Genomic DNA, 22,443 nt, shown 5'->3' on the forward strand with positions numbered 1-22,443 from the left:
CCACTGACCCAACTACAACTACAACTACAACAATCACTTCCCCTACAACAACAACCACTGCACAAACTACAACTACAGCAACCACTGCCCCTACATCAACAACCGCTGCCCCAACCACAACCGCTGCCCCAACAACAACAACCGCTGCCCCAACAACAACAACAACCGCTGCCCCAACCACAACCGCTGCCCCAACAACAACCGCTGCCCCAACAACAACAACTGATGCCTCAACCACAACAACTGCTGACCCAACTACAACAACCACTTCCCCTACAACAACAACCACTGCACAAACTACAACTACAACAACCACTGCCCCTACATCAACAACCGCTGCCCCAACAACAACCATTGCCCCAACAACAACCACTGCCCCAACCACAATAACCACTGACCCAACTACAACTACAACTACAACAATCACTTCCCCTACAACAACAACCACTGCACAAACTACAACTACAGCAACCACTGCCCCTACATCAACAACCGCTGCCCCAACAACAACCATTGCCCCAACAACAACCACTGCACCAACCAGAACTACAACAACCACTGCACCAACTACAACAACCTCCACCTCTGCAACACAATCAACCACGACTACAACAACTGCCAGTGACGCCTGCTGCAACCAGCTGGGTATGATCCATCTACTGCTTGGTCTCCTTGTCCTTACCCTCTATTAGAACACAGGAAAACATGGACGAAACACCTGTGAAGCCACCAGAAGGACTCTGAAAGAATGATTTGACTTGGGTTTATTGTTCTCTGCTGTCATTAGTTGGAGTCACAGGGCCTAAAAAATCAAAAATGAGTAAAACGCGGATGGAGTTTGGGTGAGGCTGAGGTGGGATGAAAAGGTACAGATGCAATAGAGACATGCATGACCACATAACAGAGAGAAAAAAAACTTTCACAGATTTAATATACTTGGTATGTACTCACATTATTTAATATGTATGTTTCAAATTGTAGTAATATAATACTTAATAATATTCAAGACTGAAATAAATGAATGAAAACACCCATGAAAATGCCCATCTTGTTGTGTTGTGTTAAATGTTTTGTCAGAATAACAGTCTACAATGATGAAAAAAGAAAAAGAAAAATCAGCATATGCTGACAATAAAGACAATGCATACAGAAAATGTTGAACATTTAGCTTTAAAAATATACTTAAAACTTTAATAGTGTTAAAATAACTGCTGTGGATTGGATCTACCAATTGTCATTTTAGCTCCAATGAACATCCATCCATCCAACATCGATTTAGGAACAGCCATCCTTATCAGGCTATAGAATACAGGAGACTTGATCATTTGTCATATCAAATAAATACAGCAATGGGATACAGATGGGATCACACCAGCGATACATAACGACATGGTGTCATTCCGACCCATAACTATGGAGCACACCCATGTTTGTATCACGCTGACAACAGACAGACAGACAGACAGACAGACAGACAGACAGACAGACAGACAGAAAGACAGACAGACAGACAGACAGATATGTAAACATCTCTCAAAACCACCTCTGTGGTAGTTCCTGGGTCCATGTATCTTTTGGTTATTTGATTTTTATATCAGTAAGGTTTTAACAAACAAACAAAAAAAACAAGTGGTTATTTGATTTTCATTTTAAAATACAAAAATTAACAATGAATTTCAAGGCGGTTTTCTTTCTCATGATCAAAAAGGGAAGAGCAAAATCTAAACAGAAAACAAAACGCACAGCTAAAGTGGAGACTACCAAATATTGTGATGATTTCTAAGTAAATGATACACTACTTTTTGTAGGGTTTATCAGTGATGGTAAGTTACATTTACAGTTATTAGACTGAGAAGTAGCATTCTTGATACGCTTCACATGAACATTTCTAAAGGTGAACTCTTTTCTGTTATTGATTAGTGTGTTTTAGACATAGCATTTCAGGTAGCTATAGAAAATTGTCTTCCGTGATGAGGTTTTCAAATGTGGACCATTGAAAGTCAATGTGATTTGGGTAACATCATTTGACCCTTATAACGGCTGTAGTGAAATACAAGGGATATTTATTATCTTAACTCACAGTAACAATTTGAAGAGTTCACATTCAGAAATGTTCAGAAGAAGTGTATCAAGATTGCGAACTCTCAGCCTTATAACTCTAAAAATGAATAAATTATAGACTTTGGATAACTTATCATTGCCGATAATCCCGACAAAGAAGGGTGCATCATTATTATTATTTTTGTGCCACATTCCTGAGTGCACAGTGGAACTTTCTGAGCACAAGCAAATAGATTATGTAAATGCACAAATTATAGTTTAAAGAAAAAATATTTTTAACTTAAATGGAGCAAACAAAAATCTATTCTGTGCTCAATAAATGTATTTCTCCGATTGCTATTATCCACATAGTCACACAATACTAATGTCTGTCACTCAGTTTTAGACAGTTCTCTCACTGATCTCTGTCCCCCATTGCGCTCTCAACATGTCTGCTCTGGCCACGCTGAACTCTTCCTGCACGCTCGCTCATTGCACAGCGTTACAATGTGCCACAAAACCAGCCAATCACAGACTTGGAAAAAGTAATCATGATTGGCTGTTTCATCACCAATCAGGTCGCTAGTACCAAATGGAAGCACTGCCAAATGGAACCGGAAGCGATGTTAAAAACCCAGTATTAAAAATCTGGTAGAGGCACAAAGTCCCACTGTGCTCTCAGGAATGAGGCACAAAAATAACGGCATACATCATTTTCAAGTCGTACTTTGCCTTGAAATCACTATAATCTTCAGTAGTTTCTGCTTTAGCTGTGCACTCCACACAGCTAAAACACTTAATAAAGGTCTTTTTGTTTCTATTTTGTTCCGCTCAGCTGGTGCACTCCACTCCTGAGCACCTAACACGATCCAAAACTGGGTTGATTAGCTGAGCTCTAAATCCATAAATATAGATTTGTTCTCTTTCAAATACAGTAAGTTGTCATCTTGAAGAACAAGCATATTGAATCTATAGTTAACAATATTATCATCATAACAATAAACTGTATACTGTACATAAATGTTGTTTATTTTAATGCCTCAACTCTTTCTACTTGTTTATTTCTTTAATATTATCTTATTTCAACATTTCAATCCTGTTTGTTTGGCTTTTTTTTGTTCTTGTGGTTAGGAAAGGATTATTTATCACCCATGTGTTATAAATAAGTTGTTTTAAAAAAAAAAAAGGAAAAGAAAAGAAAGAACCTAGTGTAAGTGTTACACACTGAATGCAGACACTGGTGATCCAGGTGCAAGAGGATTTTATTTTTACCCAGAAATGCTGCAACTGCAACCAAACAGAAAGACAGTCTGTGAATTTTCCATCACGCTGCTGTAACTATGACTGTCTTTGATATGACTGAGCGGAGTTCCTTTAACGAAGGTTTAGAGCGTCAGTCATTCAGATTACAAGGCTGCTACCGCCATGTATTGGTGAGAAGTAATATAACTAAGCAAACTTCAACTGAAATCAGGTGAGTTTTCTCCTATTTACACAAGTATTAAAAATAATAATAATCAGAAAAATAATGGTGGGGGGGGGGCAAAGTTAATAACACAAACTAATCCAAACACAATTCTGGAAACAATCTTAGCTCATGAAATGTCCAGGGTGCCACATAAGTGCAGTTGGATTCTTTCAACTTTGTCTTCATTTTGTGTTTGACGGGTCCAATATACATTATGTTTGAAGTAAAATGTACAATATTTGGTTTGTATAGGTTGAACTAAAGTTTAAGCACCTCAAAATAGTTCGTCCTTTTCCTGCCTTAAAAGTGTGAGTTAACTGAACTCCGGTTAAAAATGTTGTTGTTTTATGAGTTTTAGAAAATGGAAGACTGAGTTAATGGAATTTGAGAAAACAAGTTCAATAAAGTTAGGATATTTAGTTGAATCAACTGTTTAGTCACATGGACAGTCATTACAGACACATCTCCTTCTACATTTCCCCAGTTAAAGAGTCAGTTGTTCTTGACATGAAGGCCTTACAGCTGTAGGGTCAGGAGAAAGACAATATGTGAGGCTGGGGAGTTTCAGTACTAAACTGACATTCAAGGTGAGACAGTTACTACACTGGGTGGTGCAACAGTAATATAGCTATATAACCTAACCTGCCTGGTTGGGTAAACTAACGGGTAAAGCAAGCTGTGTGATAATATGAGGAAGGGCAATGTGAGTCAGACAGTTTCCTCCCTGTTGACACGATGTCCAACACAAGACATGATCATCAAAGAAAGTCTTAGGTGTTTCCTTTTGCCTTCTGCTCGCTGAATGATACATCACACTAAACAAATTACAAATCAAAAACTACCTGCTGATGTAGTATGGTTATGATATATATCATTCATTCCAACGTCCCTGGATGACCACAGTGTGAGTGGCTGGCTCAGGCGCTCACCACATCTGTGTTGTAACTAAATACTGTAGATTTCCAGCAGAGCAGGTTCATAGAGCTGAAGTGGCTGCTGCTGCCTGTAGCTGTGATTATGGCTGTAGAATTGTAGAAACAGCTGTTGCTGTCACTCATTTTGGCTGTGCATTGGATTACAGCATATTTTTCAAGGGTTTAACACTAACAGCATGCAGTGGTTGTTTGTATCTAGTGAGCTGATGTGGTTGTAATGAAGCTACTGTATCCCTGAACTCTCCTGAGATCTGGAAAATCAACCACCTCATCTCTTCTTTAAGAGCATCTCCCTAAACTGGCTGTGTATTATACCTGGACTGGACTAACACACTAACTGTTCCTGTGGATCAGGAGGAAAACGGAGACAGGCATTCAATGTGTGAAATTAACATACATGAAAAAATAAAAAATAAAGAAGTAGAAAACAGGACAGGACAAAAAAAGAAGAAAAAATCTTGTCAGAAAGCAGTAGAGAGAAGGAAGTATCAAACGAAATCATCCTCACTTGAATGTGGAATTCAGAAAAATTTATATATCTTTTGGTGTTGGTTGGAAATCCAAGACAAGTCAAAACTTAACTATAAAGGGCGTTGGAAGGTGTGTCAACATGTTTTTCCACCTAATAGAGGAGACTGGATCATCATACTATACAAATGGGAAAACGCCCAATCTCCAACGTTTATACGCCTGCATCTGTCATAAATGTATTCAAAACCTGTAGAGTATATAACGAAGTGCTGATGAGGTGAAGTGTCTATTCCAGGAAAACTAATCTGCAGTGCTCACCTCCACATCATGATGAAGCTGATCCTCTCTCTGACTCTGCTGTGGGTGCTCTCCAGCACAGGTAATGCTACTTCTTCTTACATTAGAGTTGCAGCAGGTAACTACTGAAATTAATTTAAAACATTTAGAAAGTCCTACATCTTACCAGAACCATAAAAAGAAATTCAAAAAGTTAAATAAATAATGGATTATTTATCATATCATTTACATAACAGCTAAAGAACTAAATAATAAGAGTCTAGCAGTGTATATTAGAAAGTTTAAATAATGTTTAACCATTACAACCATTATGTCTTAAAATCTTTGTGAGCAACAGAAACAAACCCCTTTAACCCTGAAGACCTCACACATTTGACTTGATATGTTTTCACTATTTTTCTCTCCATTGCAGCTGAAGCACTTGTGTGTCAAAATTGCACAGATCAACAATGTTCAGACACAAAACCAGTTACATGTTCCTCAGGGATGATGTGTATAACAACTTCCATTGAAGGTAGTCTTTTGTTCATGTCCATTACTTTTCAGTTAGATACATGTACTGCAAAGTTACAAGTGCTTTCCATCAACATTAACAAACTGCTCTCGGTCTCTGTAGTCACTACATCTGGAACTCCAGCACAGCAAATCGTCAAGTCGTGTGTACCATCCGTGATATGTCCAGTCTCTCAGACCGTTTCACAGAACTGGGGTTATATGGATGTATTTGCATCTACTCTGTGCTGCAACACAGATAACTGCAACTCGGCAACACTACCTTGTAAGTACAGATGGATGACTATTTTATTTAAGATGAGATGATCGTAGATAAGGGAAGAATATTGGAAACTTTCCTCTGACATGTTGTTTTCATTTCGTGATACATTCAGTCCCGGGTCCTCAGTCAAGTAACAGCCTACAGTGTTTATCCTGTGACTCACACTTCGACACTAACTGCAGCACTCCAACACAGTGTAGGGGAATCCAGGACCGCTGCTTTCAAATGAGTGGTGGGTCTTCTTTTACTCTCTTCTACTACCTCCAAGTTTTTTAAACTAAATTCTACTTCTGAGATCTGGAAAATCAACCAGTGGATGAAAGTAATGAAATATATTTAGTACAATTGAGGCATTTTTATTATCATTCTAATCCATTACATTTCAGAGGTAAATAATTTACTTTTTATTACCTTTCTATGTTTATATGACAGCTTATAGTGAGTAGCTACTTTACAGATTAAGATTTTATACTATCATCTTAGCGTCATAGTTAACCATCAAGAAGAAAGATGAAAAGTCCAGCTACATTTTTTATTTCATTTTGTAAAATTAAGCACTTTATTATGATTTTTCAAAACCCGTCTGTAATGTTGTTATTACTTATTACAGCTGTTATTTTTCTTGAACTGCTAAAAGAACATGTAAATGTTATTATATTATTATTTAGTGAAGGTGTTGTTATCATATATATATATATATATATATATATATATATATATAATGATTTTTAATTGAATACCCCTTATCTACAGTGACGGTTGGGTCCAAGATTTTTTCAACCTTTGGATGCACATCTATGAACGTGTGTGCACCTGATTACAACTTGGAAAACCTACCCTTCCAACAAAATCTTGGTAACGTCACCTCTCAAATGAGCTGCTGCGAGACCAATCTGTGTAATAATCGCATGACTGCCCCAACAAATACAACTACTGCCAGTGATGCCTGTTGTATCCAACTGGGCACGATCCATCTGCTGCTTGGACTGCTCCTTTTCTTTACCCTCTATTAGAACACAGGAAAAAAATGGACGAAACACCTTTGAAGCCACCAGGACTCTGAAGGAATCCATGAACACACAACAGAGGGAAAACAATATTAAATAGTTAACTTATGCTGCAAATTGTACAAATATACCAAGGGCTTGGTTTTAGCTTTGATAGGGACACATTTATTTTGTATCTACAGATAAAGAGCCTGAATCTATAAAAAGAATTCACTGAATATGTGTTTGCTAATATAACTTGGATATAAACTGGATTTGTATCATGACTTTTTTCTTTGATTTTTAACAGATGTTTTGCATTTTTAATGAGACAAAAGTGTATATTTAGAGAAGTGTGCTCCTGTGTTTGAACTGTCGTGAGCCATTTTCAAATCTCACCTAAGATTCTGTAGCTCTGCATTATATAACCATTACTGTTACACTAAGTTTATTTCCTGAGGAAAAAGTATGATTATGATGACAAGTATCATTTTTAAACACCTTATAGTAGATTTGAATGTTACTTCAGTAATAATATGTTATAGTTTGAATAATATGAATATATGAATACTCTTCTTCTGTACCAAATATATCAAAATGTTGAAGGATCGCCTTCAATCCACATTTGCAAAATTTGTCCATGCAGTCATTTGTGAGGGTCATTATGCCAGATGTCAGCATCTTCTCATTAAAGATGTCTCTGAATAACTGTTATCTGTCTGTAATGACATTTAGCTTAGCTAGCTCGCATTCAGGCTACATGCCGTGCAGCCCATACAGCAGGCCGTTGCCCACAGCAGGATCCAGTCCCAGGTGAGCACAGTGCAGCAGCATGAGGGTCAAAGCATGCCACCATAGTACCGCTGAGGAGTCCTGCTGCTGCCACGGCCCCCAAATCCATTCTCACCATTAGCTTAACAGTCTTCCAGGGCCGCTACAACAAGTTGACAGTTGCACTGGCTAATGCAAGTAGCTAGCTAATGCTCAATAAAAAATAAAAATTAAAAAAAAAGGGGGAAATATAAATCTAAAAAAAATCAATTTTGGACACTGTTGAAAAGACCTTAATGTGATGTAATTTGTTAGTAATGTGTTTAAATGTAGTTTGCAATTTATATATTTACAATTTCATTTCTAATATGCTACTCCTGTATGAATTTATCTATTGCTTTACTGCCAATTCATCACACTTACGTAGAACACAGTGGTAGAGAACTGAAGATGAAAGTTGGAAATGATCATGTGACCAGCGCAATGTCAATATTGTACTCTGGTTGTTGATTAGTTAAGTATAAGTACTGTCATTAAAGTGTCTTTCCATATGAAACTTGAAAGTATTAGATAAATCATTGTATTGTCATTGCAGTTCCAGATTAAGATGTAAGAAAATGTCTATCTACTTTTTGAGGTACTCATTTCTTCATGTCATCTATTCTTTTTCAGTGTGTCACCTACAAAGTTATGTGTGCTTTTCAATATTAACAACTTGCAACTCCTTAATTTTATTTGTGTTTGAAGTCACACCCAGATGGAAAGGGTAAGTGGTAAGTAGCGTAATTAACTCCAATATTGAATAGAGGAACTACGGTTACCAGTCACACAACATTCCAGATGATGACGAACAGCAAACACGAGCTGTCCCTCCTTCATACTGTATCTCACACAGTTTCCTCCCAGTCGAATGTAATGTTATTATTGGCTTTGCTTTGCAAGTTTGCATTTTTTCTGCAAAATATTTGCAGAATATCTTCCTCCTGTGCCACCGCGAAATTTAATGAGAATTACTCATTTATTACCCCCGTTGGGTGCGTGCACTCCTCCATAGGCCGTGCCAGATGTAACTGGCACATCGAGCTGCTCTCTAGTTTTATTTAGTTGATCAATACCTATGGCACAGAAACGCACCTTGGGTGTAGACTGCTGTAGACTGCTGAACTCAGTGAACCCTCATCAGTCGAACAGAGCGAGCAGACAGAGATGAGCTCCGTGCCGCAGGTGAACCCCTGGACGCGTCTGCAGAGTGTGGCTGCACGCATCACACAGCAGATCGCACAGGTGAGCTACACGGGCGTAATACACCTGATCGAATCTAACTGTAGGCTGTGTTACTGTAATACCGTAAGGGCCAGAGAAGAACGGTTCAGCTGTGTCAAGGAAATAACAATTCAACAATATAAACACACCCAAAAAGCTACAGGTGAAACTTGTGCATTTCATCCCTTGTATGCTACAGAGGAAGGTGATAATGGTGTCATACTACTATACATATTATATCAGTGGATTGTTATTACAAAAGTGCATTAACATGTTTGCAGTGTTCCTCTGTTGTAGCTGCTGCTGCTGGAGTTCATTTGAACTACTTTACATGGGTCTAGAGTTGACTAATTTAATCAGTAACAAGGCATCATATTTTTATCAAGGTCTCATGATTTGTATGTAAAATTATGTCCTGACATATAACAACTAAATATGGCAATTAAATAAATGCAGTTCATACAGAATGCATTGAAAACATGAAAGAGAAAGGAAAACAGCCTAAAAAAACAGTAAAATGCAAATGAATGGAATAGAAAACTTTTCAAAGGAAATTTAAAAAGTTAAAAAACGGAGATATACATACGGAAGAGGATGTATGAAAATGGAAATACTCCAATAGTGCTTAAGTGCAGAGTAAATGTACTACTAATTACCCTCCTGGTACTGTTAGGCTATCTTTACTTGCAATTTCATGGCTGCTTTTGTACATTATATTGTACTTTTACAAACCATATGTCTGATAGCTGATTTAGTTTTGATTTAAAAAATATACTGAATTTTACAAGTGTTAATATTAATACACAATTAGATGGCAGAGCAACAGAAAACAGAGACAGCATGCTCCAGTTAAAGGCACTGAATACAAAACAAAAGTAGATCAGTACTTTGGCCAGACCAATATATCAGTTGATGTGAACTTATTGCCTATATGTGGATCTACTTATGTATTGGTGTGTGTGGTAGCTGATAATTAACAAGAAACTGCACAACAGAAATGCCAAAGGTCAGTAAAGGAAAAAAAGATGGGTTGTGCAGCACTGGGTCAAAAACAGTAAAACTGGTAATGTTGAAGTAAAAATCAGTTGCTCTTTAAGGACAGGACAAATAGTGAAAGAGAGACCAGCTCTTAGGATAAAAATAGACAGGGAGGGTAGAACAATACAACCAAACCTAAGAGGGTTTTCTTCTCAGGGAGCAAACAAACCTTTCAAGAAGGTGATTGATGTCAGTTCAGATGATCCACACAGGACGGGGATGGCACCCATTTAATTTGTTCGCCAGGTTGGTGTTTTTATATTTTATCTATGTGTGCTTGTGTGTGTGTGTGTGTGTGTGTATGTGTGTGTGTGTGTCCCATGTCTGCCCTGTGATCAGTCTGACAGCTACAAACTGAGTCTGTCTTGGGTCTGTCGTTCCCTGTTTGTTTTCCCAGGTCTTGGCGGTGTGTCTGTACCCTGAGCTCCTCGAAGAAAACACCCTTCCTCTGGATGTCAGGCAGAGGGCGAAGAGGCTTCTGGGGGTTTGCAGTGGAGGGAGCGTTGGTATGTAGAGATTTAAAAGCACCTGGTCAAAAATAATGAATAGATTTCTGATCCATCACCTTTGTCGATGACAGGTTCATACTCGACAGCCACCAGTGGTTTACCACTAGTCAAGAAAAGCATCGCTGACTTCATAATGAAGCGAGATAATGGAGTGAGTTCACACCCAGAGAACATCATCATCTCCGATGGTTCTCAGAAGACTTTGTCGGTATGATTAAAGATATTTTGGGGAATATTATTAGTATATCTTATCAACATTTTGCTGTAAATCTAAATATTATGCTTACAAACATGGTGGTGTTTAGCAGAGATTATTATATCATGTTCAAAATCTTAGTTTAGCATGTTTGCGTGCTAACAGTAGCAGGAAGTACAGCTGTGACTGGAGGAAATGTCATCATTTTTTTACAGGTATTCAGTCATAAACCAAAGTATTGGAAAAATTGACATTCTGACCTATATGGAAAGTTAAGCATCAACGGAAATATCATTCATTGTGAGGGGAACATCTGAACCAAATTTCATGACTATCCGTCGCACAGTTCTTAAAACATTTCACACAAAAGCTGACCACCAACCACAGACCACTACAACGTTACCTTTCCACGACGTATTAATTATCAAAAAAAATTGTCAGACTCAACTTTTATCCATCTTAAAATACTGTAATTATAGCCTTGCAAAGTTGCTATGGAGACTGAAGAATCTCAGTCTAGTTAATAGTATATCTACCTTCATACTCTATTTAGAAATGTTGAGGGTCTTATTGTGGCTTGTCAGGTCAAACCTATTTTGCAAATAATATTTTAATGTGGTATCACATTAGTGTACATTTTAGCACGTTGTTAATTGCATTGCATTGTCATTTGTTGTGTTTAGCTGGTTTTACACCTGATGGCCAGTGGGACTGGGGTGACTCAGACAGGTGTGTTAACCCCTGTGCCCTGCCCGCACACACTGCCCATGCTGATAGATATGTCAGGGGTGAAACTGGTGCCGTACCAGCTGAAAGAGGAGGCGGGCTGGACTGTAGAGCTGGAAGAACTGCAACAAGCTTTGGCAACTGCTAGGGGGGACTGTGAACCCAGAGCCATTTACATCAGCAACCCAGGAAACCCCACAGGTCAACAACACACAGCAGCTACATCAAGTGCACCCCCCTCCTTTTTCATATTTGTTACTCACTTTTATTTGTCCTCCTAGGTCATGTGCAAGACAGGAAGACAATGGAGAGAGTGATTCGATTTGCTGCAGCGGAGGGCCTCGTCCTATTGGCTGAAGAGGTGGTTATTGGATACACAGTGAAACAGTCATCTAAAAGACTTTAGTTCAGTCTCACACCAGCTCATTTTTTCGTGTCTTCTCGGACCTTCTAGGTGAATCAGGACAGTGTGTACGGGCAGGGCAAAGAGTTTATTTCCTATAAGAAAGTCCTGTTTGGGATGGGGAAGAAGTACGCAGAGAAAGTGGAGTTGATCTCCTTCCACTCGATATCCTCAGCCCCCATGGGAGAGTGAGTTTGACTTTGATTTTTCTTTAAGAACAATCCTGGATTAGCCCAGTCTGCGACCTTAACACTCACTACTTGCTGATTTAACCACATAAACCAGGTGTTGGCAACCTTTTTCTATGATGAGTATCAACTTACAAAGATGAGGACGGTCAGTGTGACAAATGCGTTTGCTAATATGCAATGTGTGATTTTCAATTTTGCACTGATAGTTAGTTGCACTACTACTATCGGGAGAAGCTCGGTGTCCTCTTGCGACAAACCCGAACTCCCTAACTTGTCCAACTGAGCTGACAAAGCCTGCTAGATTTGCCATGTTGCGTGCACATTGGTGCAGTGACGTTCTTTGCAGGATCATTACTCATTGACACCTGGCTCAAGGACCAATCGCCATCGTTATATCATCATGTCAACATTCATTTATCGTGCTGGTTTAATCTGTTTTATCATTAACATAATTCTGCACCCACTAGTTGTGGGATCCTGCTAGGAAGCCGAATACACAATATGCCGAGAGTACTGTTTAAAAAGCACATGGTCTTCAACACATCATAGACATCAGGTTTGGTAAGAACTACTACAGGACATACCACTTGATGGATCAGATTCTTCTTGTAAACGTTGCAAACACAACTCCACTTCAGAAAGATTTTTGTAAAAGTCTATTTACCAGCATCTACAAAGATAGGTTCATGATCAGGTTTATGATCACGATCTCACAGATGTCTGCACCCAACTCAGAATATAAGAAAGTTTGGATCCTATTATTCCACTCAAATTTTCCTGCGTTCTTTGGTGCACATGCTGTGACCTTCCACCGACACAGTCTGACACCTTTTAGTAAAGAAAAACAACAGAGCAGAACCAGGCAGTTACATCAATGGAAAACTTAACACATTCTGTGGAAAAAAAATAGAGCAGGAAAACATTTTAACCTGCAGACATCTGTGTTCTCAGGTTAAGCAGTGTGTCGTGAGCCAGTGTCACAGATGTGGCTAACCTTTGCTATAATTTAACCCCAAAAATTTCATTTTTAAGATGTTTTCAGAATGAATGCAAATTGAATGTTAAAGGTTTACATATGAGGTTGATAAAAAAAGAAAACATAAAAGGACAGATCAAGGTTAAGGTTGAAGAGAGTTCTTAGATGTGTTTTATTAAAAGGATCAGTTTGACATTGCAGATGAATTATTAAATATGATTCTTAACCAAACCAGGTGTCAAAGTCCTGGTTTTGGATGCCCAACATCCAACCTGCCCAGTAAAATAACTGGATGACAACATGATGAAAGTGAATCATCAACACAGCAATTGTGTTGGCTATTGCTTTGTAAGGGAAAACAATGTAGCGCAGTTCAAACTGAGCTGTAAATGCAGACTGTACTCATGGGTGATTTACATTGTATAATTTCAACAACTGTCTGTCCATCCTTTAACTACTCTGCTCATACACCGAACTTACCTTGGGCCCTGTAATATAGAAAATTCACTTTAAATTTAACCTGAATGTCTTTTCAACCTTAACAAAAACTAACTGTATCTTTTCTCTCCGGTGACCCGTTTAACTCCGCGCTCACCCTGTGTTTAGGTGTGGTCTGAGAGGAGGGTATATGGAGGTACTTAACATCGACCCAGCAGTGTGTAAGTATTTAAGAAACATTCAGCTCACTTCCAGCCCTGCAGTTATTTCACAGCTCGCTCTGGAGGTGATGGTCAATCCTCCCACACCTGGAGATCTTTCATATAAAACATATGCACGGGTAAGTGGATGAGACAAAGCTCTCCTGAGTCTGAATCTCAAGTCTTATTTGCTGAACAGCCCATAAAACACAGTCTTGTCCAATCACAGTGTTATGAAATCTGGCATATAATCACCATACAAAGTTAATAAGGCACATGTCTCTCTCAATTTTATCTCTGTTTTAGTTTCCACTAAAACACCAGACTAAAACATCTGGCTCTTTGTTTGTCTGTTGGGTATTTGCTGCTGGGCTGAGAATGGATTCATTACCTGATTGTTGTCTCCATCGTAGGAGATTCTTCACACTCAGACAACGCTTTCCCAGAATGCTCAGCGGGCGTGTGAGTTCTTGAATGGTCTACCAGGGATAAACTGTGAACCAGCGATGGCAGGAGTCTTTCTTTTCCCCCGTCTGCATTTACCACCGAAGTTGGTAGAGGAAGCCGAGGTGAGAAAGCAACGGTCTGCACTGCACTTTACTGGACTTTAAGTCCTCAGGTTGCACCACAGTATGTGTCTGTCATATTTAAATTTATTAATACTTTCTGATTTTGTGATTGACTTGGATCAGTAATGTTTCACATCCATATTTTCAGTCATGTTCAGTTAAAAAATGCCAAACGCTAGATGTCGTTTATAGAATTATAAAAGAAATTATGATGTTGTGTTGTGTTGTGATGTTTTCTGATGTTGCTTATTTATATCTGTAGTATTTGTTTTTAGAAGTAAAATATTCTTTGGCTTATTTAAATTTTAATTATTATTAATTAAACCTGCAATTAAATGGTACAAAGCAAACCGATTAGGCCACTCATACTTGTGTTTTATGAATATATATACACTGTGTATAGTTTTACTTTGACACCTGTTGAAATATAGAATCTAATGTCTCATTTCACAACAAACTGAGGAACAAGAAGAAGCATTATCTCTGACATTTGAGTGAAAATCAATCATCAAGACATATTTAAGCAATAATTTAATGACTCAGAATTACACAAAAACAACAAGTGCATAATCCAGACGTTCAGCAGGTCATAAACAAGCCTTCATAGCTGAAAGAAATTGCTGTTCTCCCCATGAATTCCAGATGTTAGGACTGCAGGCAGATGTGTTTTACTGTCAGAAGCTACTGGAAGAAGAAGGTGTGTGTTTGGGGGCGGGCTGCGAGAACGGACAGGATGACCAAAACCACCACATCAGGTGAGAAGGAAAGCTCTTAGTGTTTTAGAGTCTGCAGTGAACGTCAGTGTCTGTGTGTAGGTTGAGTTTTAGATCTTCAGAGTCAGCACTTTTTTGGGGAAGTGGGGACAGTTTTTGAACGTGAGGGCATTTCTGGTACGAGAGGACCTGTTTTTAAAGTGAGGAACGTTTTGGAAATGACTGGCACTTATTGAAATTATAAGAACATGAGGACATTTTTACTATGTGGACATTTTGAGAAAACCAGGATATTTGGTGAAAATCAGGACATTTTAGAGAGTGAGGCGCTTTCTAAAAAGAGTGTGAGGACATTTCTGGACATAAAGGTAATTTCTGGAAAGTTTAAAAAAAAATGAAAGAGGGTGTTTTGTAAAAAAGTTTGGGAAAGTGATAACTATGAAAGATTTCGGGTTTAAGTCGTTACATTTTATATCTATTTTAGTTAATATTTTGTCATGGTGAGGTCATGCTTGTGAAGCGGTGTCACAGCCTGTTTTCAGAGCTGCTGCACAAATACAGGCATTATCACCGCTATTATCTCGTTCACCAGAGTGTGTCACCGGAGGGTATGTAGGTGACACTCCCGTCTGAGGGCTAGTAAAGGGATAACTCCTGGTTAACAGTCTGAAGTCAGGTCATGTCCAGGGTTTTCTACTTCAGTATAACACTTAAGGTTTAATTTCTCCTTAGCTGAGGGAGTTACTTAAGGGTGTCGCATAGAATCCCTTCAAAGGTATCCTTAGTTAAGTAAAAAAAAAAAAAAAAAATCAAGGCATTTGCAGCAGTGAAGGACATTTAACTATGGTAAAATTCTACTGTGTTGGCAATAGCTTGTGATACCTGTTCTCACGTTTTGTGCAACTATTTTTATTCTAAGGAAACTTTAACTCGGACTTTAAGGAAAATCTTAACTTAAGGTGTTTTGAGCGACTGGACGCAGCTTTAAGCAGAACATGAGTGTGTGCATGTTGATGCTGAGTTGTGTGTGTTTCTTATTCCCTCTCAGGCTGTGTGTTTTGGCTCCTCATGACACTCTGGAGGAGGTCTTGGCACGTCTGCGCTCTTTCCACCTGCGCCTGCTGTACAGGTTTCCCTGACAGAAATGTCAAGGACACACAGACTGTGGGAAAAAATACCGAAGCATGGTTTCCACAGTCGTCTCTCACTGACAATAACTTTTACCTGCAATCTTATAAACGAACACTGTTATAAAGGTCATTTCCTGATCCTGAAAAGACCAATAATAGGAACAAAATTAGTTCTTGACAACATAATGTTACCATGTAAAAAATAATATAAAAACTGAAGATGTAAACCGTGTTGATATCATTCAATGTTTGAGTTACACTTCCATCCAGAATAAACCTCCATAAATCAGCTTATAAATATTGATAATAGAATAAGAGCATTCAGAACTTGACTTATAATCAACAGGTTTTTAAATTTTCTTCTGTATCACATTAATCCAGTGACAGTTATCTGTACATTCATGTGTACACTGCAAACAGGAACTGCTAATAGCTCATTTGGCTGCTTTCAATGGAGCCAATGTGACAAACTATAAATAATATAGGCAAAAAAAAAAGGGCCAGTATCGAGCTGTGGCTGTGATTATAAGAGCACATGTGATTATGCTTTTACAGGGTCTTTCTATCCTGGTGGCTCCTTGGTTCCCAAATAAATTTACTGTATTTATTAATTAATCCATTGCTATTTATTCATGTGTTAACTTTTGTAAATGTGATATTGTACAATTGTGACATGTAGTCACTTTAATTTAATTAAATCCAAAGAACTTTATTTATCCTCAGTGAGGCAATTCAAAGTCTGCACATGCACAAACACATTTGCATGTCAACAGACTGTATGATAAAAACTAAAAACAATACATACTGGACACATCTGGAATTTAAAGTTAGATAGTTTCCAGTAATTCATGTTTAGAATATATATATATTTTTTGAGATTGTGTGTATTTGACAATGAATTGTATAAAATGTGGTTTAAATTACTTTACATCATGTTGATTCTTAATGTATAATATAATAATGTATTAAATTTTGAAAATATCAATACAGTTTGAAAAAGAAATAAATAAAAATTAAATCATATTTTGACAGTTCTGCATTGTCACTTCTTTTCCTCAGCTTTTTCTTCAGGTCTGATCCCAAATGTTTCATCAAATTATAGTAACATGTTTGTTTTTTAACACCCCACCCCCTGTGTAGTGTATCTAAATATAAAATATCTTTCAAATACTTCCTTATATTTCTGTGTGCATTTCTTACTTTCCTCTAGAGGGGTTATGTGAGGACAGGTGACACAGATGCAGCGTGGGATGTAGATTCCCAGGTCAAAGATTGGACTGTGTTTGTGTGTGTGTGAGCTCTGAATATTGAGTGTATTTCCAGAGTATAAAAGACATTCAACACTCAGACAGTCAACTCTGTGGACATCATGATGAAAGTGGTCCTAGTCCTGCTGTTTGCTGCCTGTGGTGAGTCTCTGTTGATTTAAACCCAGTCCGCATCATTTAAAAAGGTTTCTTCTATTATTTTTCCCATTAAAGGTTTTTACTCATCTGATTCGAGGGTCTGAGGATAGAGATTTAAAACTCCAAGAAGCAAATTTGTGATTTGTAATATTGGGATTTATAAATAAGATTTCACTTGACTTGACCCTGAAAGGTTCATAAATTTATAGTTCCATTTTTACAAGACTCAGCTGGACACAAACAGGAGGGAACAGTACATTAGTTGTGGACTCTTTCAGCGTGTGTGGCTCAGTAAAGGTGTACTTGTACTGTTTGATGTATCTCAGTATTAGATCTGAGCTGTATCAGCCTTTTTAACATCCACATCTCTCTGTGCTCCAGCTCACGGGTGCGGCACACCCACCTATGAGCCCGCCGTGAGCCGCGTGGTGAATGGGGAAGACGCTCGTCCCTACAGCTGGCCCTGGCAGGTCAGCTGAGGATAAAATTCATTATTTGGCAACGTAACATGAGATGATAAAAAACTGCCAACAGCCACACATTTTATTATAGCATATCTAGTAAAGTAGCTTTTAAATATGTCTGGTTGTTTTATATGGAGGCCGAGAAATGCAAATATTTTTTATCCCGTCATGTTTTAGATAAGTGAAGACAATGTTAGAAATAAATGAGCAGGTCTGCTGCATATACACTCATATCACACAACAAGTATGTGATTCATTAAATGGTTTTAAGCAGGTTTAATTACCTACTGTAAGTTATTTTCCGAATAAGATAAGTGATGTGTGTGTGTGTTTGTGTGTGTGTGTGTGTGTGTAGATCTCTCTGCAGTACCTCAGCGGCTCCACGTACCGACACACCTGTGGAGGAACTCTGCTCGCTCCCAACTGGGTCATGACCGCTGGACACTGCATTGGGTGAATCTCAGTTCACCGCTTGTTGTTTTATATCATTATGTGACAGGATGGTTTTATCTGAAGTGTGTGTTTGCATGTGTGTGTGTGTGTGTGTGTGTGTGTGTTTGTGTGTGTGTGTGTGTGTCAGACCCCGTACCTACCGTGTGGTGCTGGGGGAGTATGACCTCACCAAGGAGACGGGCGATGAGCAGATCAGAGCCGTGGAGAGGATCGTAGTTCACCCTCGCTGGGACGATAACTGCCTGTCTTGTGGGTAAGAATTCAAACTGAGCTGTTTATTTAAAATGGAAGAAAGAGCTCGAGCAAATCTTTACACAACATAACTGCCACAGCAAATAATGTTTTGTAGGACATGTAAGTGAGCAAACAAATTTAAAGCTGCAGCAATTCACTTTTTGGCCACTTGGCGGCAGAGGGATTACAAAACAAGCTAAAAACCCACACTTCTGATATAAAGTATTATACCATTATAATGTGACTGTTTTTTTTTTTAATTCTTCCTTTCCCAGTGATCCTTCTCTCTATCTTAATACGTTCTTGGTGTTTTCTTCTTGCTCAGTAATGACGTTGCGATGATCAAACTGGCGTCCCCCGTCGTTCTGAACGACAAGGTGCAGCCTTCCTGCCTGCCAGTGAGCGGGGAGATCCTGCCTCACAACTACCCCTGCTACATCACCGGCTGGGGGAGACTCTACAGTGAGTGTTTGTGACGTTAGCGGCACGCTGATTATCAGCTGCACATCTGTTGGACATGCTGGCCGCGTGCTACTTGCAGCTCGCCTTCCTGTTTGCTTGTGTTGTGTGTATTTGCAGTGCGTGTGTTTTGATGTTTTTTCTTAAGTTGTAGTGCATTGAGCTCTCAGGGTCACAGTATTTAACCAGATTGATATTCAGATTTAAGACCATGTTGACATAAGAATTAAGAAAACAAAGCAAAATTATATCAAACCATTTTTTTCTCATTTATACTTTTATCCTTGCTTTTTAACACCATTGATTTCACTCATTCTTGCTTGTGTGTGGATAAAATAAACAAAATGTTAACGAATGAGCTTTAGAGGTGCTGATTGTTAAACTTAGGATAGTGCCAGACTAGCTATTTCCCCCTGTTTCCTGTCTTTATGCTAAAGTAAGCTAATAAGTCTTCTGGCTATAGACTGATTTCCTGTACAGACATCAGAGTTGTATCAATTTCCTCATCTAACTCTCAGCAAGACAAGAATTGTAATGTCCTTCCTTTCCTCCTCTAAATACCCATGAGCACAGTCGGCCCCTTTACTGAAGTATTTTAACCATATTTGTATTATTTGCGTCTGAATCTTTCAGTTTCATAAATTTTTCTTAACAACCACGTCCCTCCTGCAGGCGGTGGGCCCATTGCCTCTAAGCTCCAGCAGGCTCTTCTTCCTGTGGTCGGCCACAGCGTCTGCAGCAGCAGCAGCTGGTGGGGGGGCACTGTGAAGACCACCATGATCTGCGGCGGCGGTGACATCCGCTCTGGCTGCCACGTACGCACCTTTCCTTTAATCGAGCCGTCGCGACACAAGCAGGCTCTCGTCTTCACTTGACCTCTGTCTGTGTCCACAGGGAGACTCAGGCGGTCCACTGAACTGCAGGGGCGGTGACGGCAAGTGGTACGTGCAGGGGGTGACCAGCTTCGTCTCCTCCCGAGGATGCAACACCCTCATGAAGCCCACGGTGTTCACTCGCACTTCTTCCTTCACCCAGTGGATCAGTGACGTGAGTTTCCAGTTACACATGAAACACAGACGGGTGACGAATCTTTGAAATAGAAAAGTATCCTCAGGAGTTGGACCGACACGACTGTCCAGAACACAGATTCACATACATATAGAACACATATTCTCCACATCTCTGGAGCTTATAATGTTTGAAAACACAATCCCTCATTCTGTGTTTTGATGATATAGTAAAACTGGGGCTTTGGGAAAAGATTAAAGGAAAGATCACTAACCCTAACCCACTTCACTTTTACTCTTAGTCAGAAACTTAGACATGAATGCAGTTCATCAAATTTCCTAACATTTAAAAATGCCCTAGATAACATCAGGGAAGAGTTGATCCCGAAGTGAGTGCAGGAATCAGGTTGTTTAACCCAATTATTTCCATTTCATTTGGACATTGGCAGGATGTTAAAGCACTTCTTTTGGCACAGCAGTGGAAATAATGATTTCTCAGATGTGTACCAGTGGAAAAAAAACATCAATTTATTTATTTATATTAAATCTGTCTAGGAATTAATGAGCTTTAGCACCTCCCGAATTAGTTCGGAATTACAACCTACAGTTAAAAAAAACTTGGTGAGTATTTAATGGGCTGACTCCAGTATTTCTAGAGTCTTATCTGCTATTAGGCCGATTATAAATAGACAAGTAGAGTTAGAGCTTCCTGTGTGGGTGAGGCTGCAAACAGGCCCGGAGGGTATAAATGACAGAAAATATAATTAAACATTTAACTAGCTAAATCACATACAAATAATTACACATTGTTTTGGTACTATTTTTTGTTGTCTGGTCAGATATTAAAACAGCTCCTCATTTGACCTGCAGAGGGAATGAGTTTAGTGGCTAAATGTATGTGTTCTTACCTTTTTTAATCTTTCAGACTATGCTGCAGTACTGAAGACCTGGAGCCTTCTGGCTGTCAATAAATCAAATTCATCAATCACAGAGAGCCTCAGGTGTCTTTCACGTTCTTTCTCCCAAATCTAGACCACAAACTCTCTGAGTCTGTTTTCAAAATAAAAGCAGAAACTGAAAATTGGAACTGATATCTTTGATCATTGATGGATGTGATGCACAAAGACGCATGCAACTCCTCACAGCTGGAGAAAATGTAAAGTAACTGTGTGGATGAAGATGAATCAGGAACCTCTGAACACCTCAGAAATATGTGAAGTCTAACTGGCAGCATCACTCTGATCAAAGTTTCCTCTCTTAGATAAAAGTTTCCTCTCTTAGATAAATGCCTCAGTTATGAATCTGTGGATAAGTGCATTCTCTGACCACAACAGTGTACTGTAAAGATTAGTGCATAAGTCATGGACAGACTATGACACAGTGGGCCCGTGGACACAGACGTGTAAAAGGCCCCTCACCCGTCCTACATCCTCCCTGATGGCCACAAACCAAGTGTCCTTTGTGTTCATTTTCTAGATGTTTTTTTGCCTCTTTTGGGATGTTTGTGTCTCTTTAATGATGTATATTTCTGTAATTGTTTTGCATTTCTTTTTTGAAAGTTGTGCATCGCTCTGTGGCCGTTTTGCATAATTTTCCATCTTTTTGTTGTAGATGATTTGTATCTCTTTCTAGACATTTTCTGCCTCTTTGTGGATGTTTTTTTTGGTATTTCTTGCTGGGATATTTTGCAGGTGAAGACCAGGGACCCTGTTCATTCATCCATATATATAAAATACACTGTACACAATTTAGTCTGTATGAAACTGGGACACGGGCAGTGTAGTTGTGAAGGTGGTGTAATGTCAGTGTGTGACCACAGGGTGTCAGTGTGAGCTCTTGCAGTCTGTGGGCAGGTTTTGTTGGAGGCGGCTGGTTGCTGTTTGCTGATGAGAGGAGGAGGAGGAAACATGAGTATGGGCTTGAATGTGAACATAAAGAGAAAAAACATCATTCATTCATCAAAATGAGTCTAATGAAGCTGCACATGACTGAGGTGAATGAGCAGGAGGCAGCTGCTGTAAGTAAAGAAACCTCATGCAGGTGAGTGAACCAAATGAACTGATTCTCTCTCCAGGTATGAGCTACACTTGAGTGCAAAAGATTAAAGTCAAAAACAGCAGCGGGATCTGGCTTTGTTTGTGATGGGGGGGTGGGGGTGGGGGTGGGGGTCTCCTCCATCCTTCTTCTGCCTGGAGTTGAGCCGAGTGAATAAGTGAGCCTCAGATCACAGGCCATTGGCTGGCTGCTCATTACTGAACGATGCATTAAATCCTCGGCTGTAAATAATGTGATAACTGGTGAGAGCTCAGCTTCACCCACAGGAAC

At 39.1% G+C, this 22,443-nt stretch overlaps 1 protein-coding gene and 1 pseudogene across 1 annotated transcript; both read left to right on the top strand.

The window, feature by feature from the left end:
- Positions 1–8,826: 8,826 nt before the first annotated feature.
- On the top strand, positions 8,827–16,391 carry LOC130171046 (alanine aminotransferase 2-like; annotated as a pseudogene).
- A 1,048-nt stretch (positions 16,392–17,439) lies between these two features.
- On the top strand, positions 17,440–21,108 carry LOC130171047 (proproteinase E-like). Its single transcript, XM_056378820.1, has 8 exons — positions 17,440–17,504; positions 17,883–17,971; positions 18,321–18,418; positions 18,546–18,671; positions 18,978–19,114; positions 19,784–19,926; positions 20,006–20,158; positions 21,044–21,108. The coding sequence occupies exons 1-8, from the start codon at positions 17,465–17,467 to the stop codon at positions 21,059–21,061; spliced, it is 804 nt and encodes a 267-aa protein (XP_056234795.1). The 5' UTR covers positions 17,440–17,464; the 3' UTR covers positions 21,062–21,108.
- The last annotated feature ends 1,335 nt before the right edge of the window (positions 21,109–22,443 follow it).

Source organism: Seriola aureovittata, chromosome 6 (genome assembly GCF_021018895.1).
Source record: "Seriola aureovittata isolate HTS-2021-v1 ecotype China chromosome 6, ASM2101889v1, whole genome shotgun sequence".
Classification (NCBI taxonomy): domain Eukaryota; kingdom Metazoa; phylum Chordata; class Actinopteri; order Carangiformes; family Carangidae; genus Seriola; species Seriola aureovittata.